Source organism: Bacillus rossius, chromosome 7 (assembly GCF_032445375.1).
Source record: "Bacillus rossius redtenbacheri isolate Brsri chromosome 7, Brsri_v3, whole genome shotgun sequence".
Classification (NCBI taxonomy): Eukaryota; Metazoa; Arthropoda; class Insecta; order Phasmatodea; family Bacillidae; genus Bacillus; species Bacillus rossius.
The window spans coordinates 32,826,003-32,847,436 of record NC_086335.1 but is presented as its reverse complement, the minus strand read 5'-3'; the positions used below and the strand labels follow the sequence as shown (position 1 = coordinate 32,847,436).

Genomic DNA, 21,434 nt, shown 5'->3' with positions numbered 1-21,434 from the left:
ATGCAGCTCGGCGCGTGGCAGGAAGCAGCTTCGTCGGCGAAGGCCCGCAGGGGAGCTCGATGTGCTGCAAAAATGCGAAGTGTAGACGAACTGCGGGCTGGAACTTGCGGAGCTGTGAACTGCTGCGCGCGCAACGGAATTGAAATGCATCGGAACTCTGAAGGAAGACATCAGGAACCTTCAGCTGGGGCTGCTGTAGGTGTGGCAGCAGTAGCCTCGAGCGGCGCGACCTTCAACCGTCTCGGGGATTTTGGGTGGCGAGGTTGGTTCCCTCCCCCCACCCTGGCTTGAAAAGTACTGCTGTTGACCTGAAGAAGGAAGATGAAGATGGCGCAACGTCAGGCTGCCTTTCGCACCGAGAGCCAGCAGTTCGAGCCGGTTTACTGGCTCGTCTGCCCGCTTCTGTCTTAACTGTGGCTGCCTGGGCAGCTGTGGCTGGGCTGACGTGAAGTCGCCCGCCCCTGGGGGCGCATGCGCCCCTGGCTAATAATAACCCAGGAGCTCCCAACTTAAATGCGGGCCGCAAGGCCCAAGCACCCAACTCCACCAAGGTTGATTTTTCAGCCCCTCCAACTCTTCTTACCTGGACCCTTCTTCCTCTTGTCCAGTAGTTACCTGCTTGCTTAATGCATGTTAATTGATCCCCGCATGAACCGGCCCAGGGTTTTCCCTGTGTCTATGCAGGTTTTACCTGGGCCACACTTAGCTAGCTTTTAAGCTAGGCGACCAATGGGGCGTCAGTCATGGCGCCAATTGCAGCCATGGCTGGCCAATAAACCCCAATAAGCACATGATGCACGCGCCCTTGTCCTGCATGGTTAAAAACCCGCATGGTAGAGTGTATAGGCTTCGGCCTGAGACACACTTAGGTCCTCCCCTAACCTGGACCCTCCCCTACACACTTAGAATTAACTTAGGCTAGGAAAAAAAAAAAAAAAAAAAAATTAGGGTCGCAGGTGGAGTTCGCTTCGAGCCTTGGCCGAGGACGGACGCATCAAGCGGAGCTGCGAGATTCCAGGAACAGCCTGTTTACTCGCACACAGGCCAGGTGGTATTCCCAGGTTTTTCTTGGAAGTGTAAGCGTGCAAAACAACCCGGGTTGTAGCTAACCCTACAGCCTAGCCACAACCCGGCTTAATACCGGGTGCGTGGTCAGTGGGTGTTAGTACGTTGTAGGGTGTAACTAGCGACATGACTGAACAGTTAAGCGACGAGCAGGTGATGCAGGAGTGCATCGATGTGCCCCTGCCGAGCGACGACGAAACTGAAATGTCTAGTGACGACGGCTTTACAACAGTCGTCTCAAAAAAACAAAAAACGGGAGGAAAGGACGAAAGACTGCGCCCCCCACTGACGAACCCCGCGATCGCCAGGCAGCAGGCCGAGCGACTTCGCAAGCAGCCCGTCAGAAGGGCAAACAACTCGGCCAGTCAAACGGCCGCCAACACATCCGCAGGTTCGAGCCCTGCCCCGCCAAACCCTGCCCCTCAGGCAAAGAAAATGCAGGTGAAACCCCTGTATGTATTCGTGGATTCTGGACACAGCTACCCGGCCATTAAAAGAGTGCTGGATGCAGCACTGCAGGAGCGCTGCTCGTGCGTCAGTCGCGGCCATGACCAGCTCATGATTCACACTGCCACTGTGGAGGAGTACCACAGGGCAGTGCGTGCACTGGAGCAGGCCGGAGTGCAACACTCCGTGCTGCTGCAACGGGACGAGATCCCGAACAAGTTTGTGTTTTGTCGAGTGCATAGCAGCACCGACAAACAATTCATTCAGGCCGAGTTCGCCGCAATGGGTCTTCCAGTGCAGAACTTCTGGTTTCTGTACAACAGGCAGACAAGGCAGCCTATAAATAAGTTAGTCGTAGAGCTCCCGAAGGCCGTAAATCCAGAAAGGATTTACGACCTGAAGTCATTCGGAGGCCTCAGCATTCGTGTTGAGGACTATCGACACCCCAAAGGCCCCCTCCAATGTGGCAACTGTCAGAGGTTTGGCCACCCAGCAAAAGGCTGCAGAGCCTCCCCTGTGTGCCGATGGTGCAGCCAAGGGCACAAAACCGAGGTTTGCCCCCAGGGAGGTGACAGGACGAAGGCAAAGTGCGCGCGATGTGAAGGCCCGCATTGCGCCAATTACAGAGGCTGCATGGCCTACAAGAGGGAGAACTGGCGTCACCTCCCGCAACAGGAGCGGAAAGACAGAGAGCTGCAGTCCAAACGCGCAGTGCGTGAAAACAAGCGAGCAGCTGCCGCAGCTCAAGTCCGCCCGCCCCCACAACAAGCCGGCCCCTCAGGCTACTGCCCCCAGCCCCCAAGGCAGCCGTGGCGAGCCCCGAGCTACCCCGCACCCCCGCAATGGCAGAGCCCTAATCCATATTCAGTGTTAAGCGATAGGCATGAACTGGAGTATCCTGTCTTGGCAAACCCACCCAGGCCTAGAGGCCAGCCCCTGCCCCAGAGGCCCCCGAAGAAACACCATTCGGGGCACAAAAACGGTAAAGGCCGGGTGCAAGGTCAGGTGACGGATCATCCAGGTACTAAGGCGCCACCCAACTCCACCCCTCCCCCCAGTGATTCCAAGAAAGTCGCGCCTGGCAAACAAGCCAGCCCGGTGCAGACTGACTCACCAACAGAATTGCCAACTGCTTCACCGCAGCTAAAACCCTTGGAGAATCCAGCGATGGGCGCGAGTGACTTTCTGAAGCTCGTAGGCCAATCGGATGCCATTGCACAGGACCCTAACCTTGCACACGTCCTGGAACCAATGTGCATTTTAATGGCTATTTGGTGTAATCCGTCCAAGTCAATAGAGGACAAAATAAAAGCCACCACGGGCTTCGTGACAGCATTAGCGGCCAGCTTTAATGCCGCACACCCTTAATTTAGGTTCTGCCATTAATACAAACCCCCGTAGACAGTAGATTAAGTACCATCCTTTACTGGAATGCACGAGGAATTAGAAATAAAATAATCGAATTTACCGATCATTTAATTAAACATAATATTAGAATCGCGGCGATAAACGAAACACACTTAATTCCAACAGATCGTCTAACTATCTTAAATTACACTATTTATAGGCGCGACCGCGATACCAGAAGTGGAGGGGTTGCCCTACTAATCCACAGAAGTATACAACATAGTGAATTTCATTTACCTGAATTTAATAAATTAGAAGCTGTGGCAATTACTTTTAAAGTCAATAAACAACAAATAGTGCTTATTTCGATGTATGCACCACCGGGCAGGTCACTAACTAAAAACGAGCTGGACATCTTATATGGCTCAGCTCCCACATTCCTAGCAGTCGGCGATATTAATGCCAAGCATAAAGACTGGAACTGTCGGAGCAATACAGCCAATGGCCTACTGCTGCAAAGACACGAGTCTAACAAAAATTATCAAGTGCATGCTCCCTCAGAGCCCACTCACGATAGCGGAGTACTAAGGCACAACCCCGATATTTTAGATATTGCATTAAATAAGAGAGTTCAAACGGGATTCGAACTCAGAGTCTTTCACGAAATGTCGTCTGACCACTTTCCAGTACATCTACTATTCGATGACGTGGACACTGACATCAGTCCTCCGAGAAAAATTAAAGACTACAAGAAAGCCGACTGGAGAGGCTTTCAGACGTATTTAGTAGATAATTTGCCTGCAGCCGATGCTGCCAACTTCGAAACGAAAGATAACATCGAATCAGCAGTCACTGAACTTACAGTTAAAATTCAAACTGCAATTAACTCGTGCATCCCAGAAAAGGTGGTTAGATTTAAGCAAGATGTACTGCCGGTGTATATTAGGGATTTAATTTCTCAGAAAAATAGATTAAGGCGCGAATATACTCGACGTAGGCAGCGCGACATTAAAGCGAGAATTAATGAATTACAGAAAATAATTTCCGATGAAATAACTCTGGAGGAGCAGCCAATGGGAGACGAAAGTCTCTCAGCTACAGGTGCAAGATGGTAGCACCTGGAGTATGACAAAGCGATTCCTTCATAAGATAGATAAAATACCTCCGCTACAAACTCGCACTGGGTTCGCTTTTACACCGACAGACAAGGCACAAGCCTTCGCGAATACCCTTGAATTAGCCTTTCAACCTAATATCGAACCCTGTGACCCGCAATTTAATGCCGGAATATACAGAGACCTTACAATTAAACTTAATCAGCCTTTAACTTCAAAACCTTACTTAACTCAATCTCAGGAAGTTAAACAGGCTATCAGGCGTATGAAACCACGTAAGGCACCGGGAAACGATGGCATTCAGGCAGTAGTCCTTAAGAAACTGCCCGACGAAATTTTAGAATACCTAGCTCAATTAATAAATGGAATACTTAAACTACAGTATTTTCCATTGCAGTGGAAAGAAGCGAATGTGATAGTATTTCATAAATCCGGAAAAGATAAGACACTGCCCCAAAATTATAGGCCTATTAGTCTGCTGAGTACATTGTCAAAAGTAGCCGAATGCATAATTCTGCAACAATTTGGTTTTCGCAGCGCGCATTCAACAACGCATCAACTGGTCCGTATGACAGAACATATAATAACTGCGTTCAATCAGAATAGCTATAATCTCGCAGCGTTTTTGGACATAGAAAAAGCCTTTGATAGAGTACTTCATGAAGGCTTAATTTATAAATTATATAAAACTGGCTTCCCCGATTGTTTTATTAAATTACTGGCCTCGTATTTAGAAAATCGATCGTTTAGAGTCACGACAGAAGGAGCACAGTCCGATTTAAAAATAATTAAAGCAGGAGTCCCACAAGGCAGCATTTTGGGGCCGGTTTTATTCAATATTTATATCCATGATATGCCTAAGCCCGCACACCGATCAGTTCAGTTTGGCTGCTATGCGGACGATACGGTGTTGTTTAGCAGATCTAGTATTCTAGAACTCGCAGCAGACAGATTGCAAACCGCGTTAAATTCAATAGAACAGTGGTGCACAAAATGGCGAATTAAGGTAAACCCTACTAAATCAGAAGCTATAGTTTTTACGCGTAAACATCTCCCGCCACTCGAAGATAGACCACGACTAACACTTTTCAATGAGCAAATTCCCCACAAAAATGTTGTTAAATATTTAGGCGTGCACATGGATAGGAAACTACTATGGCGCGATCACATAGAGGCGAAAAGAAAAACAGCTTTCACTAGGCTCATGGCCCTCTACCCCGTCATGAGCAGACGTTTAGGTAGCTCTGTTAAAAACGGAATAATAATTTATAACGCACTAATAAAACCAATAATCACGTATGCAGCGCCGGTGTGGGCAACAGCAGCGGAATCTCACTTAATCAAGCTACAGAGAATTCAGAATAAGAGTATTCGTATTGCGACAGATGCGCCTGTGTATTGCCCCGTAAGGGCTATGCACAGAGAGCTCAAACTCGAACTTTTAAAACATTATTATTTTCGAACTGCGCAAAAATTCTATGATAAATGTGCCATAAGCAGAAACCCATATATTTCATCACTGGGCGAACAAGATCCAGAGTTGCATGGAAAATATAAAATGCCAAATTCAATCTTGGCTCACAGACCTCCGTAGTGTGCTGTGGCTGGCTGAGCGATCGGCCAATTAGTCTCCCGCGAGTTGAAACTTAAATTATAGACATTAATGAATAATTAGCTAATTCAAAATGGTCCGAAGCACGCAGGTGTAGGTTCGGCTCCCGGGAGTTCACTGCCTGTGCTGTTAGGGCTGACTCCCTATGTCCGATGGGCATGGCCCGCCTGGCAGGCTTCACCTCCAGTGCCGTTGTGTTTCTGAAAGACATGGGATTTTGAATTGCAAGCTTGCAACAAATACCAAAATGCGAATAGGTCTTGACTTAATTCACCTGTAACTTTATACACCGACAGTTCCTCTATATTTAACTAGTAGTATAGTAGTAGATATTAGAGATTTGTAAATTAGTAATAAGTCCTAGATACTAAGTAATAGTCATAAAAATATATATTTCGAAATTAGTAATTTAAAAAACAAAAAAAAATTAAAATAAAAAAATAAAAAAATAATATTTATAGTTATTATTGTAGTTTTATCTTAAGCACTGCACGTCCATCCATGAGTTGGGTGTTTGCATATTTCGTAACTAAATGCCTAGTTTGTAAGTCATTTATCTGTTTTCTGTCTTAGTTTCTTAGTTTTTTTAGGTGCTGACTGGCGGCGGAGTGAGTGGTCAGTGCAACCACTCACCACCAGGGGCGCTTGCGTCCCTGGTCACTAAATACAGTACTGGAAAATTAGTAAAGCGGACCACGAGTCCAAGTGCCCAACCCCCGCATGGTAGACTCTTTTCTACTCTGTCCAACTCTTCATCCAGACCATCCTCTGTCTCCTGTAAATTCCTACACGTAATGCATGCCAATTTGCATCCCGCATGAATGTGCCCAGGGTTTTCCCTGTGTCTATGCAGGTTTTACCTGGGCCCACCCTATCTCTAGTTATAGTCTAGATTTAAGAGTGAGGGGAGTTAGTCATGGCGCCAATCGCTGCCATGGCTGGCCAATCCCCTCCTAGCACATGATGCATGCGACCCTCTCCCTGCATGGCTAATCCCAGCATGACTAGGCGTATAGGCTTCGGCCTGAGACGCACCTAGGTCCCTCCCTAACCCGGACCCCTCCAAAATACACTTAGTTTTAGTTAGGTTATGAAAAAAAAAAGGGTCGCAGGTAAGTTGTGGCCACAAAGGGTGGTACCCCACCCCCTAAACCACCCTTGCGAAAGTCCAAGCTCTCGCTCTGCCGGAGCGCGGAGGGGAAGGATATTGCCGGTGGTGGAGGAACAGATCTCAGGGTCGCGCATTCTTCAGGCAAACGCCGGAACAAAATATAAATATTTGAAATACTGTTTATAAGCAAACCATCTATCGAATGTACACAAATGTATATATATTCAATATCGTCGTAAAATTTCCTATAGCTGTATTGTAAAATAAAACCGATTTTTGATAATTAAAAAATGAACAAATATAATATTTTTTAAAACTTATTAAAAACAGTTAAGCCGCTAACTTTTACTATGCAGCCAATGTCAACCATGTCTACTTGCTGTAGATAATTAATTTTATGCTTTCTGATGTTTCTAAGCTGTGCTAAGAGTGCAGCAAAATGAACACTTTTTCCCATTGCATTTCTGCTATGAGACCGAGCCTTAAGCTTCCGACTCGTGCACAAGACCAAACCAACAGTAATATTTTTTTGAGTAACTATTGTTTGGATGCAACATTAAAAAGCCTGTTTAAAATTTAGTGGAATTTTTTATGTGTAAACGTTTTGCTCTCGATATACGGCATTTGGGTAAGAAAAATTTCGTGAAAATGGAACGGAAGTCGATGAACAGGAAAAATAACACAAAGATGGCGGACCCACGTGTAGCATGATAAACCCTTTTACAGTCACTTTCATAAACATTAGGGGACATACCATCGAATTGGTGGGTGTGCGCCAAATGAAAGTTTATGGTAGTGAAAAACCCCCGGAATACATTTGGTAAACTTAAATAGTCCCGGTAAAAAGTAATATTAAAATTTAAAAAACCTCATAAAAATGGCATTACAATTGTTGTAGTACATATTCTCCTTGAAATGTATCAACGGGTTCGGTAGCGTAGTGGTAGAGCGTCCACTTGTAAACCTCAAGTGACGGGGGTTGAAGTATAGCTACATGAATGTTTTTCTTTTTTAATAACATATTATAATATAAAATTATATTGTTGAATGAAGTTAAAATTGGTTTGAGGTAATTATTTACAGATTTATTTCAGTAGTTTAAGCAAAAAAAAAACAACATATGCTCTGTTTTATAATATGTGTTGTAAAATTTTTCAGGTTACTTCTCAATAATGCCACAGAAGTATAACCTCTAACGCATGCGTAAACTTTATAGTTTTAAATGTTTAGTGAAATTCAACACGATGGTCTGTATTTTAATAAAATTCCTTGTCGAAAATCAGCTCCAAAGACGGGGTTTAGTGTTTTTTCACGTCTTTTATCGGAGCCATGCTGCTATCTGTGCATGATGATGGCAAGCAACGTTTACGATTCAGGTAGTGAATTATAGTGGCGGACGCAGAAAGTAATTGTGTGATTCGCTTATAGACAAATTGGTATGTAATTTAAAAGTGAATATTTTATTGTTCAGTAGGTACGTTTATCACGCTCGGCATTATTTTAAAGAATTCTCCTTTAACTTTCGTGTCCATGTTTGAAATATAAGTTTGCTGGCAATATGAACGAGATGTGACAACACATAAATTTGCTCGTTACCGAGGTTACATGTTTACATATCACTGGCGAGTACTGAATGTCTCGCTCACATTTTTTATGTGCTACAAGCTTGTAAAAAGGAAGCGTAAATTTTTGTCGTGGGCACGTGAGTACCATTAAACGCACCTTTTTCGGTAAAATTCATTTTTAACCCCCGACGCAAAAAAGTGGTGTCATAAGTTTGAAGCCTGCCTGTCTGTCTGTAGCATCGTAGCTCCCATACTAAAAGGCCGATTTAGTTAGTTTTTTTATTTGAAGCCTGTTTTAATAAGGATAAAACCTTAGCTATGTTTGATGAAAATGTTTTCCGTTTAAAGATCAGCAGCTATTTTAACATTTTGGCGGTTGTTAGCATGGAGGTAGAAATGCTATCTCTATGTCTCTTAACACACATAGTAATAAAAAAGTTGTATAGTTATTACTATGCGTTGTAATGCTCCATGGAAATTAATGTATTATAATACAAACGTAATATTTTCTACGTTAACGTTAATATATTACAACTAAATGAAGACTTAATAATCCAGGGGTCCCTAACTACCTTATTATTAACATCAGCCATGTATGCGTGATTGCATAGCAAGATGATAAAGCCTTTTTTTCTTTAGTTAATTGTCGCGCCATATTGGCTAGACGCCCAAAACATTGGCTGAATTTTATTGTTTACACTGTGGAAATGGAAATTCTGATTTATACGTAATAAACATCATCACTCGTTATAAAGCACCATTTGCACAATGTTTTGGGCGATAATGAGGTTTAAAAGTGACTTCAACTACATCACAGCATGCTGTCTCCCAACATTTCCTAACTCCACCCAATTCACATTTGGAAATAATATTTAGAATAGTTACTTATGTAAAACAGCAAAAAAAAAATTTAAATGATTTTTCTTGAATGATATTACTCTTATGAACTAATCTAGGCTGCAATCGGCAAATGCAAATGCAATGTTAAATTCAGTAAAGCATAACCTTACAAAATATTTCAGTCAAGTTACCAAACATACTGTATACACATATAATGGTACATTATATTTTATATTACGTGTTACAAGAATACAGATGACTATAATTTCATAATAATGATTATTCAAGATTAAAGCACACAAAGATAAATAGCAACGAGTTTGAAATGGACCAAAGAGGAAACTAATTAAAACATTGGGAAGCCAGCAGTGATGACAATGGCTAGCGACAGAGTGCTCTGGTTGTTACAGAGCGAGGTCACGTGTCGTAACGGACGATGCATGGCGAAAAAAAAATGGGCGCCAATGTGTGCTTAATGACGCAGACATCGGGACTCGAGCGGGCGTAAGTTCTCTTCTACCTCCTCCCACTTCTGCACACACCCTATTTCCCTCATCCCCCCTTGCACCAACACAAAGTCCCTGTGATTTTGATGTGTGCGTTATGCTGCGCGCATTAATATTTCACGTAACACTTTTGAGCGTGTTCGTAACATGCACCGAGCAGAGAAGGGGAGGGATGCAAGGGCAGTACATCTGGAAATAAGGAAGGGGGTTGGGACCCACTGTTAGAGGTTTCTGCCCACTGCAGCCCCGAGCCCAGGGTCGACATTGTCCAGAGCAGCCCCAAGGCCAGGGTCGACACAGTCCAGAGCAGCCCTGAGCTTAGGGTCGACACTGTCCAGAGCAGCCCTGAGCCCAGGGTCAACATTGTCCAGAGCAGCCCTGAGCCCAGGGTCGACATTGTCCAGAGCAGCCCCAAGGCCAGGGTTGACACAGTCCAGAGCAGCCCTGAGCCCAGAGTCGACTGTCCAGAGCAGCCCTGAGCCCAGGGTCAACATTGTCCAGAGCAGCCCTGAGCCCAGGGTCGACATTGTCCAGAGCAGCCCAAGGCCAGGGTTGACACAGTCCAAAACAGCCCTGAGCCCAGGGTCGACACTGTCCAGAGCAGCCCTGAGCCCAGGGTCAACATTGTCCAGAGCAGCCCTGAGCCCAGGGTCGACATTGTCCAGAGCAGCCCCAAGGCCAGGGTTGACACAGTCCAGAGCAGCCCTGAGCCCAGGGTCGACACTGTCCAGAGCAGTCTCGAGCCCAGGGTCGACATTGTCCAGAGCAGCCCCAAGGCCAGGGTTGACACAGTCCAGAGCAGCCCTGAGCCTAGGGTCGACACTGTCCAGAGCAGCCCTGAGCCCAGGGTCAACATTGTCCAGAGCAGCCCCAAGGCCAGGGTTGACACAGTCCAGAGCAGCCCTGAGCCTAGGGTCGACACTGTCCAGAGCAGCCCTGAGCCCAGGGTCGACACTGTCCAGAGCAGTCTCGAGCCCAGGGTCGACATTGTCCAGAGCAGCCCCAAGGCCAGGGTTGACACAGTCCAGAGTAGCCCTGAGCCTAGGGTCGACACTGTCCAGAGCAGCCCTGAGCCCAGGGTCAACATTGTCCAGAGCAGCCCTGAGCCTAGGGTCGACACTGTCCAGAGCAGCCCTGAGCCCAGGGTCGACATTGTCCAGAGCAGCCCCAAGGCCAGGGTTGACACTGTCCAGAGCAGCCCTGAGCCCAGGGTCGACACTGTCCAGAGCAGTCTCGAGCCCAGGGTCGACATTGTCCAGAGCAGCCCCAAGGCCAGGGTTGACACAGTCCAGAGCAGCCCTGAGCCCAGGGTCGACATTGTCCAGAGCAGCCCCAAGGCCAGGGTTGACACTGTCCAGAGCAGTCCTGAGCCCAGGGTCGACACTGTCCAGAGCAGTCTCGAGCCCAGGGTCGACATTGTCCAGAGCAGTCCGAAGGCCAGGGTTGACACAGTCCAGAGCAGCCCTGAGCCTAGGGTCGACACTGTCCAGAGCAGCCCTGAGCCCAGGGTCAACATTGTCCAGAGCAGCCCTGAGCCCAGGGTCGACATTGTCCAGAGCAGCCCCAAGGCCAGGGTTGACACAGTCCAGAGCAGCCCTGAGCCTAGGGTCGACATTGTCCAGAGCAGCCCTGATCCCAGGGTCAACATTGTCCAGAGAAGCCCCAAGGCCAGGGTTGACACAGTCCAGAGCAGCCCTGAGCCCAGGATCGACACTGTCCAGAGCAGCCCTGAGCCCAGGTTTAACATTGTCCAGAGCAGCCCCAAGGCCAGGGTTGACACAGTCCAGAGCAGCCCTGAGCCCAGGATCGACACTGTCCAGAGCAGCCCTGAGCCCAGGGTCAACATTGTCCAGAGCAGCCCCAAGGCCATGGTTGACACAGTCCAGAGCAGCCCTGAGCCTAGGGTCGACACTGTCCAGAGCAGCCCTGAGCCCAGGGTCGACATTGTCCAGAGCAGCCCTGAGCCCAGGGTCGACATTGTCCAGAGCAGCCCTGAGCCCAGGGTCAACATTGTCCAGAGCAGTCTCGAGCCGTCTCGCCAATCCAAAAAACACGTAATAGCCCAGTTATGAACGGAATCTCTCGCTGCGTCTCACTAGCTTTAATTGACGATGATGTAATTATCCAGGGATCTTCGTTAATTTATTGCTATCCACATTATCTTACGGACACTTGAGTCAACATACTTTGATAACGAATCTGGAAGAATATTCTTGGTATAGTAGTAAAACATTCGAAAACTGGTTAAGTCTTCATTAAGAATTCCTTTTTGTCCCCTTATGTGTCTAACCTTTATTTATAACGAAATTTACAACGGGGAAGTCAAAATATGCGTAGTTCTACGAAGATTCAGTTATTTTGAAATTATTAAGAACTCTTCGATTATTAGAGTTAAATTCTTAGTCGAAAGTCCGTAAATTTACTATAATTTCAAACAGTGTATTTGTTGCGCTGTTTCGGATTCCGTATGCCCCTTTTTTTAGATAATTCATCGTACCTTTTTTTTCATAAAGATTTTTTATCTTATAGCGTGTTAGTGAATGTTTTTATCAATATAATTTTTTTTTAGTGTGGCATGTAAGACGGAAAAAAAATAGAAACGTGCTCGGTATGTGCCATTGTAGTGGGACACTAGTGACACACATTACTATTTAGTTTTCTTTTACTTCCTACTGCCACCTCTGTAGATTGGATAGTTTACTTATAGACTGATGACTGACCATTTAAAATTAATTAAAATTACTATAAAGTTCTTGCACACGTTATAATTTATACTTCTATGGCAACTCTAAAATATTAACCTGAGACATTTTAAAACTCAAATAATAACTTTAAGCATATGTTAGTATATTTGCTTTTACTTAAATGACTTAAATAAGTATGTAAATACTTCCTGCAAACAAACTTTAACCTAGGTGAACTGACTAAACATTAATATATAGTACAATTGTTCATAATGTAATTACAAACTTTAAAAAATATTATATCAGGGACGAAGTTTCACAGATGTTTCTTCAGGTTATCAGGCACGCGTAATACCAACACCCCACCAAGACTATTAGAAGTTAGTATGGAGAATATGTACTCTTATCATTGTAATGCCAACTTTCTTTCATTTTTTAAAACTTGGGAATAACCTTTTTATGAAGTAGGCACCAATTTAAAATAAAAATAGTTGAAATCAATAAAACATCAAAATAAGCGTTACTGTTAAAAAAACATCATTTAAATACTGCCTATAGAATGCGGACTCCTGTTGTTAAATGGCATCTCTAGCGTGCATAGAGTGACGTAGTTCATAGAAATGTACTCCCTGAAAGTTCATACACATTAAGAAATAAAAATATTTACCAACATAATGTTGTGTTTCAATGTACATAAACAGTTTTAATTTTACCGCTGTGGCTCGTTTTGTCACAGAATATATAAATACAAAATTATTAAATAGTTGAAACAGGTTTATTGTACAGTAGGTCACAGAGTAGCACTACGAAATGATTTTTTGCGCCCTTCATGTATAATGAGCAATGCGAGTGTTCTACCGGTTTACTTCTGAGATAAAGTTTAAATATATATATATATATATATATATATATATATATATATACTAGATAATGCCCGGCATGCGTTGCAATGCCTCAATCAATTTTTTTTTGTAATTTTTTAAACGTATACTAAGCATCTCTCTTAATCTCTCTAATTCTCTATCCCTCTATGTATATCTCTATAACTCTCTCTATCTTTCTATTTATATCTCTATCTCTCTATATATCTTTCTAGCGGACCCGACAGACATTGTCCTGCCCAAATGTACTTTTTGTGAGATATGGATATGGCGGTAAGTATTTCTACGCTGGACATTTTGTATCTTCTCATTATACATACCCCTCCTCTTGGGCACGCCACTGCCGTTACCAAAAACCTTTCCCATGGTTACGCAGAAGGCAACAACAATGCAAAAGCCCGTTGCCATGGAGGCTAATTTTCAACAATGCTTAGTTTTTTTTGCTTTTAAAGCGTGTATTTTTAGTTTTTCTTAACTCAGAATCGAGATAAAATATCCAATTGTGAATCTAAACCATCCTCGAATCCCCGTGAACTCACACACAAAATTTCATCAAAATCGCGTACAAACAGACAGACAGAAAAAGTAGTTTTATTATAGTAAGATAGATAGATTATTCTTACATGTTCGCATCCATGCAGTATATGAAAAATCAGCATGCATAGCCCCACACCTATAACTATACGTATCTGCTGCCCACGACTTTTTCCGCGTGGAATTTTGTATTATCTTGCACCATTTAGAAATTTAAACATTATAACATAACAGTTGATACAGTTGTAGTAGTTTTCTTATGTTCACAAATGATAATTTTTCTCACCTCTATTTCAGTCTTTGCAATAAAAATATGTTACTACCTAAATTTTGAGTAAAAGTGTTTCTACTTTCAAATGTAATGACGGGAAGACACTTCATAAAATGTCTTTGTAGACCACATTTACTGTTTTTTCCGTCTCGAGCTAGAATGTAAAGATTGTCTGCATTACTGACCCGCGAGCAAGCTACATACATTTCAGAGTGAGAGAGAGAGTGAAAGAAAGACACCTATTGAATGTCTATCCAACTAACTTTTTTATGAGAGCATATTTTCATTAAATAAATCATGAAATCATTCAACGATAAAAGCTGTTTATTTAATTAAGCGGACGGGTTCGCTCCAAGGAGAAAATTGACGCGGCGAGACCTCGTGGACATAGAGAAATGACACACACTCACTATTTGTGTGGCTATGAAACATGATTTTTTTCTGCAATTTAAATTGTAATATACAAAAAGGGTATTGAAAATTGAAACAAATATGGCGACACTGCAAACAGTCAGGATCTTTATTTTTTTCTTACTCTCTACTTAGTTCCTTACAATAGCAAAACTTAATGGCTTCTAATAATGCGTTGCAATTTTTGCTTTTAAAGCGTGTTTTTTTAGTTTTTATTAACTCAGAATCGAGATAAAATATCCAATTGTGAATCTAAACCATCCTCACTATTTGTGTGGCTATGAAACATGATTTTTTTTCTGCAATTTAAATTGTAATATACAAAAAGGGTACTGAAAATTGAAACAAATATGGCGACGCTATAAACTGTCAGGATCTTTATTTTTTTCTTACTCTCTACTTAGTTCCTTACAATAGCAAAACTTAATGGCTTCTAATAATGCGTTGCAATTTTTGCTTTTAAAGCGTGTTTTTTTTTTTAGTTTTTCTTAACTCAGAATCGAGATAAAATATCCAATTGTGAATCTAAACCATCCTCGAATCCCCGTGAACTCACACACAAAATTTCATCAAAATCGGTCCAGCCGTCTAGGAGGAGTTCAGTGACATACACACGCACACAAGAAATATATATATAAAGATATATATATATATATATATCACACAAACATTTAATACATTCCCAACTTCAAATATATAGCTTGCCAAAATGTATAAAATTAGTACTTGCCAATAATTCTACCAAAGAGAGACATTGCAGCAGCTTGTTATGTAGGCTATCTCACTAAACTTTTTTTTATAAAAGGGTCTTAAATTTTAAGAAAATTTTACTCTAATTAGTGGGGGGTATATATTGTAATGGTTTTGTGGAAAACCTTTATTCATTTCATCAAGTTTTAGTTATTTTAGAGATACGAGAGTCCCTCGTTTTACTTCCGGCAACTCCTTGAAAGAAACAACCATGTGATATTTAAAAAAAAAATCTTACATATTTTTACACAGAATTTAACTTTTTAGAATATCTTGTGCACAAAACCATTGTCTCAAAATTTTTCCTCATAACCTATTTTTACGTAGCATTATTTGCCGCCGTTTATTCATCCCTAAAAATTTATCTTCTTTATAAACTAAATTTATGATTGATTATTTATAATAGACAAACAATTCCATTATGTACACAACAGTAACAACTAATTTAAAAGTCTCATTTAGAATGCATTATATATATTTAAGAGATAACCAGTAAAAATGTAAACGCAACAATAAATATTATGAATTGTGATACTCTTAAATTTGAATTTATTTCGAGTTCTGATTTAGATGCTTTTACAATTAGTTTTTGTTATTCTTTACGTTTCTGAAAAAAACTATACCATACATACTATTAGGTAAGCAAAATTGTTTTTCTTAGTCAATTGGGAAGTACTTCTAAATACGTAGCTTTTTTTACTGTCACATTATAAAATCTATTCAATTACTTGATAATGAAAGTACATGCCGCAATGACTGGTTTATGAAAACCAAGAATATGAATTCAACAAACAAACTACAGGTTTAGCGATCAATGTGTTAATCTTATAGAGTGCTACAGTGCAGATCGATAATGAGTACACAATCGATTTCAGCAAGCCAGAATTTAGTATTACCGACGCAGCCGTACCCTACAGACTATTTCAAGAAGAACTCTTACTAGCAACATGGTAAGTTATTAATTATTCTGGTGCTTGGTCATTCATATACCTTAAAAACACAAGAAAACTACTTCGTAATTTATTAATAAGTTAATTGTATGAAATAAATGAAATTCTTTTTGGAATTCTTTTTTGCAAGCTAATGGCTTACTGTGTAATTACAGGCAACTTACACAGATTACAGACATGCTCGCACGCAAAATTTTTTTTATATTAAGCTTAAAAACGTGTCATATTTTTAATGAAGAAATTCCTGATCAAATATATTGTTTGTAGTACTGAATGATTGATGTGGTGTAATTTGTTGGTTTTATTGAGCTTGGTTTAATTACCCACAAACATATATTTTAGTATGGTCGTCATAACCGCTACGGACATGACATTGTTCATATTGCAGAATCAATATGATCTTCAACATAATTCCACTATATTAAAATATAGGTATTTTGAATCATCGCATAAACAATTTACCAGGATAGAGTATTTGATATTTGAATTGTAGAAATAAATATTTAGCCTAAAATATCTCACAGTTAAATGACCCTTAAATAACAGAATGGTTACGTAGGCCTATAGCTCAGTTGATAAAGTTTTTTGTGCCCATAGACCAACATGATGAGGCTTCGATCTCTTTAAACATTGAGTCTGAACATATGTCGACTGACTCATAATTTAAGCACTTTGAGTTGGTAGGCAGTTGGTTTGATGATTAAATAATCTTTGGTGTTTTCGTTGTATTAGGTACATTTATACTTACAACTATGTGTATGTAAAACTATGTGGATGTAAAACTATGTGGATTTAAAGCTATGTGGATGTAAAGCTATGTGGATGTAAAGCTATGTGGATGTAAAGCTATGTGGATGTAAAGCTATGTGGATGTAAAACTATGTGTATGTAAATCTATGTGGATGTAAAGCTATGTGGATGTAAAGCTTTATTTTAGAACGTGTTCCGTTTCACATGCGGACAACACACTTTCAGTTTAGACCCTCACGCATAGCTGACCGAACCGTAGAGCGAGAGTAGCCTACAAAATGTAATGAATTATCTCTCTCTCGAAATATGCCTGTTTGCACCATTATTCACTTAGATCAGCGTTCTAATGATATTAGACCAAGAATGATTGAGATATAATTCCTCATAACGTGGCACCAACACATGTTGGGACTACACGATCTTCGCTCGAGTGTAGCGAAGTTCACAATTTCTAGTCAGCTGCAAGAGGTGGCAAGAACGTATAATTAATGTTACGTGGATTTATAATTTTGGGCTGGAATAATTTTAAACTTACAGTTTGTTACAAGACAATCAAACAGTTGATAAGGTTGCCACGCGGTCACTGTTGATTTTTAATAACTTAAAAAAAATACAAACCCGTATTTAAAACTATTACAAACAAAATTATTATAAATATAAATAGGCTTGGTTATATTTTTTCAACATAAAAGTACTCCTGCAAAAATAAACATCCCTGATAAAAATTAAACTAAAATAACGAGTATTTTAAACACTTAAAATGTTGGTATTTCACGTGAAAAGTGGTAGCAACACTAGGATAGGAGAATTTTTCTTACATTAATACATGATCTAAGATGTTATTAATCACTCGCTAATATAAAAATTTAAATTGACTATTAACCAGCATAATGTCCATACAATTTCTGCACATGGCTGCTCGCGCTATATACAGCCAAGATCATTATTATGAACCTTCATTTAGGCTCATCCCAAGGTTCCTAAATTCGTTTGGCGCTCAAAACACAATGGTGAAACAGAAAATGTGGATGAACTACGACAAAACCAGTTTATGAAACGAGTTGACACTCGAAATCTTATTGGCCGCCACAGTATACTTTTACAGCTTGTTGTTTTTTTTGGAGCTCTGCTGCTAAGTCATGAATTTGAAAAAAAAAAACCTATTATTTAAACTATGTTTGAAAAAAGGATTGTTTGTTACAAATGGCACAATAGTTTTATAAATGTATATTTATACAACACATGAACTCGTATAAATACTCGTATCTCTAACTCAAGTAAGATCTTGAAGTTTGTACAGATAATTAAGCTCGGTGCAATAATTTTGATAATTTTCACTGCAATTAAAAATAATTTCCTAAGAATAAGGTTTTAAGTTTACTCTGTTTCATCTGATCTTCACTATACATATTTTTAAACAATATTGAGACGTAAATTCTAGTGTAATAAATTTTAATTATTTTCTGTTTGCAGATTCCGTTACAGACATCAACTGGAACTGATTTTGGTAACGGTAGCCAGCCACTTGTAAACACGAAAAAGTTGTTTGGCCATGAGACTTGTTACCTATCAGTTTCTCGAGTACGTATTAAAACATTCGTGTCAATGAAAATATCCAAAAATTGTAACTGTTTATTCTATCATTATCATATTTACAGTATTAATGAATAACATATTGGAGTTTTTGAAACTTGGTGACTATGCTTTTGAATTCATCATTTTTTAATGTGGTGGTCATATATAGTCTGACCGCTTTGTAGGCATGCAACAAAACAAAGAATAAAGGCGGAATATAAATCAAATTCTTATTGAGATTGATGGATTTCTCATGATACAACTACATGATTGCTACAAGAAGTGGCAGAAACAATTGTTCATGTTAATATGGTTGATGGCAGCGGCATTTTGTGTTCTGAACATTTCCTACATGTACGCCTTTTTGAGGAGTATTCTGTTTTTCTCGTTACTTAATTCATAGTTGGTTATGTTGTATAAACAATGTCAGTCAACTACGTACATTGGTTTCTATTGATAATACAGAGATTTAAAATTAAAAATTTTATGCTATCCTCTGAAGTCACAGAATTCTTTCCAATAATTTTTCGAGGGAAATTCAAGTTGCATGCCTGCTAAATAACAATTTTTTTTCCTCCAAAACTGTAAATAATAATTCTAGTAGTTGATTCGCCTCAAATAACTGGACTGTTGCACGTTTAGTATCACTTTCTGGTAAAATTTGCGATGTCATTGACGTTATAAATGCTTCGTATTGTGTTCAGGCACTGTCTATTAAAGGATGAAGTTTTGTGAACATCACAGTTTTTTGTGTTCTACAGTTTGGCACATGGTTCTACAGCATCAAAACCATAGAATCGGGTCTTTAAAGTTTGTTAATTTTATTCTCTCTGCTGTGGCTAACGCTGTCCAGGCTGTAGCAATAATCGCGTCGTGCAGTGCCACCAGCAAAGAGATGGGGTACACCAGGGTCATCATCCAGAAGTCCTATGCATTTATGAACATGTTACTTATCATCAGGAAATACTATAAATATGCAAACATAAAGAAACATTTATATAAAGTACTGAAAAAAATAGCACTGTATTTTTAAATAGCAAATCAAATTGTGCAGTGTTTGACTGAAGATACTGCTTGAGCCAAAGTATTGCTTATAGTCTATTTTAGTCTGAAATGAAACCTTACATCCTGGTTGTCTAAATTTTATTATTATGAACAAACTATCTTTAAATCTAGTGTCGAAAATGTGTCACAAATTTCTGTTTCAAAGAATAATGCCCTTTCACATCAATCTTTAGTAATGTTATTTTTTCTTTTTTGAGTTCTTGTAATTTTGTCTTCCCAAATATCGTTTCTGATACAAGCGTACGTCTCAAATACAAATTAATTATGATTTTATGATAATTAAATGTCATGCACCTCACGTTTAAGTTGATGACCAGAAACAAACTCGTTCCCATTAATCTTCATTCATAGGCTCGTTAGTTGGTGAGTCCACAAAAATATTAAAGCATTTTCGGGTTCAAATGTATATTGTCAAACATAGAGTAACTGGTATCTTGTTGCCAGACATTAATTTTCAACCAATAAATTTATCGTACCTACTAACTGTTTTGTATCTTCACTAGAAATGTAATGGGGACCGACATAAAACTCCACATATTTCCTGATATTCAAACCCAGAACATAATGCTCCTGAGGCAGCGTCTATATGACCTCAGCCGTCAGCCTTGCAGGTCCGACTATAGTTGCGGGCGATAATTGATGTAATATCGTAAAATAAACGAAACATGCTAGGTCATTCTATCTTCCAGAACTTCCCTTTAATAAACCAGTCCTATGCATTTATGAACATGTTACTTATCATCAGGAAATACTATAAATCCGCAAACACAAGGAAACATTTATATCAAGAAGTAATTATTATAATTAAATTTAAAAAAATATAGTTAAAAGTCAAATATTCAAAGGTTATTGTTATTAGTAGTGTGTAAATGTTCCTCCGGCGCCAGGCGTCAGGCGGTGGAGCCAGGAGCCGAGCCACCATCTTGGATTGTGACGTCACGGCGGCCATCTTGGACTCAAAAATTCCTCAAAATTCCCCAAAAATGACTCAAAATGACTCAAAAATTCCTGTTTTGAGGAAAAATTTCTCGTTTTCTTCCACAAAAATTCGAAAATTAGGATTTCGAAAACCTCAAAAGTCGTTTTGCATTAGAAACCACGAAATTCCTAAAAATGGCTTAAGCATCCATGTCTACAGCCTCCGATAAGCCATTTATAGGAATAAGGATACCATGACCGCCATCTAGGATTATGACGTCACCGTTGCAATTTCCGTTACGGTCGCCATCTTGAAAATCTGTAATTTTTATGTTAGAAAATCGGGAAAAATTTTAAAAATCATAAAAAAAATATTTAATCGAATTGATTAATAAACATTTAATAAAATATTACTTAAAAACCACTGTTGCACTTATCTTTATGGTCGCCATCTTGGATTATATAAATGTTGCATGTTTCGATACATCCTGCCTTCTTGGTTGAGTACGATGCCATCCTTACACTTTACGTTACGACAGCCATATTGGATCCTATTAATGTTGCAATTATCGTTATGGTCGCCATCTTTAAAATCTTTATTTATTATCCGATTTTAATGAAACAATTCCAAAATTCATCAACAAATTAACTTATTAGAATTCTGATTGATTAGATCGATTTCCGTCCTTGGTTAGAAACTGCTAAGAGCAAATAAAACATCAGATCCTTCCTTCACAGAAGCTACCTACAGACTGACCTACCACCAATACAAAGGTATATATCGTCAGTTGGTATGATGTCAGTGGCGAGGCGTGAGGTTTACATGAGGGGAAGCAATAACTCCGTTCACACCAAAACATGATGAGGTTGGGGGGGGGGGGGGTTGGGGGCCCTCCGCCGGGAAAATATGGATTTCAAGGTACAAAATGGTGCTATTTAAGTAGTTTTCTTAACTGAACATTGACTATTCCACAGGTAGAAAAATTGACATTTTTTTTAAATACATTATTTTTGAAAAATAATGATTGACTTACATT

General features: G+C 40.3%; 1 protein-coding gene across 1 annotated transcript in view; it reads left to right on the top strand.

Moving 5' to 3' along the window:
• LOC134534528 (serine/arginine repetitive matrix protein 1-like) overlaps positions 1-21,434 on the top strand; it is a 55,220-nt gene that overhangs the window by 13,658 nt on the left and 20,128 nt on the right. Inside the window, exons 3-4 of the mRNA XM_063373011.1 lie at positions 9,853-10,046; positions 10,143-11,640. Coding sequence (XP_063229081.1) covers positions 9,853-10,046; positions 10,143-11,640 — 1,692 coding nt within the window. The remainder of the gene's footprint in view (positions 1-9,852; positions 10,047-10,142; positions 11,641-21,434) is intronic.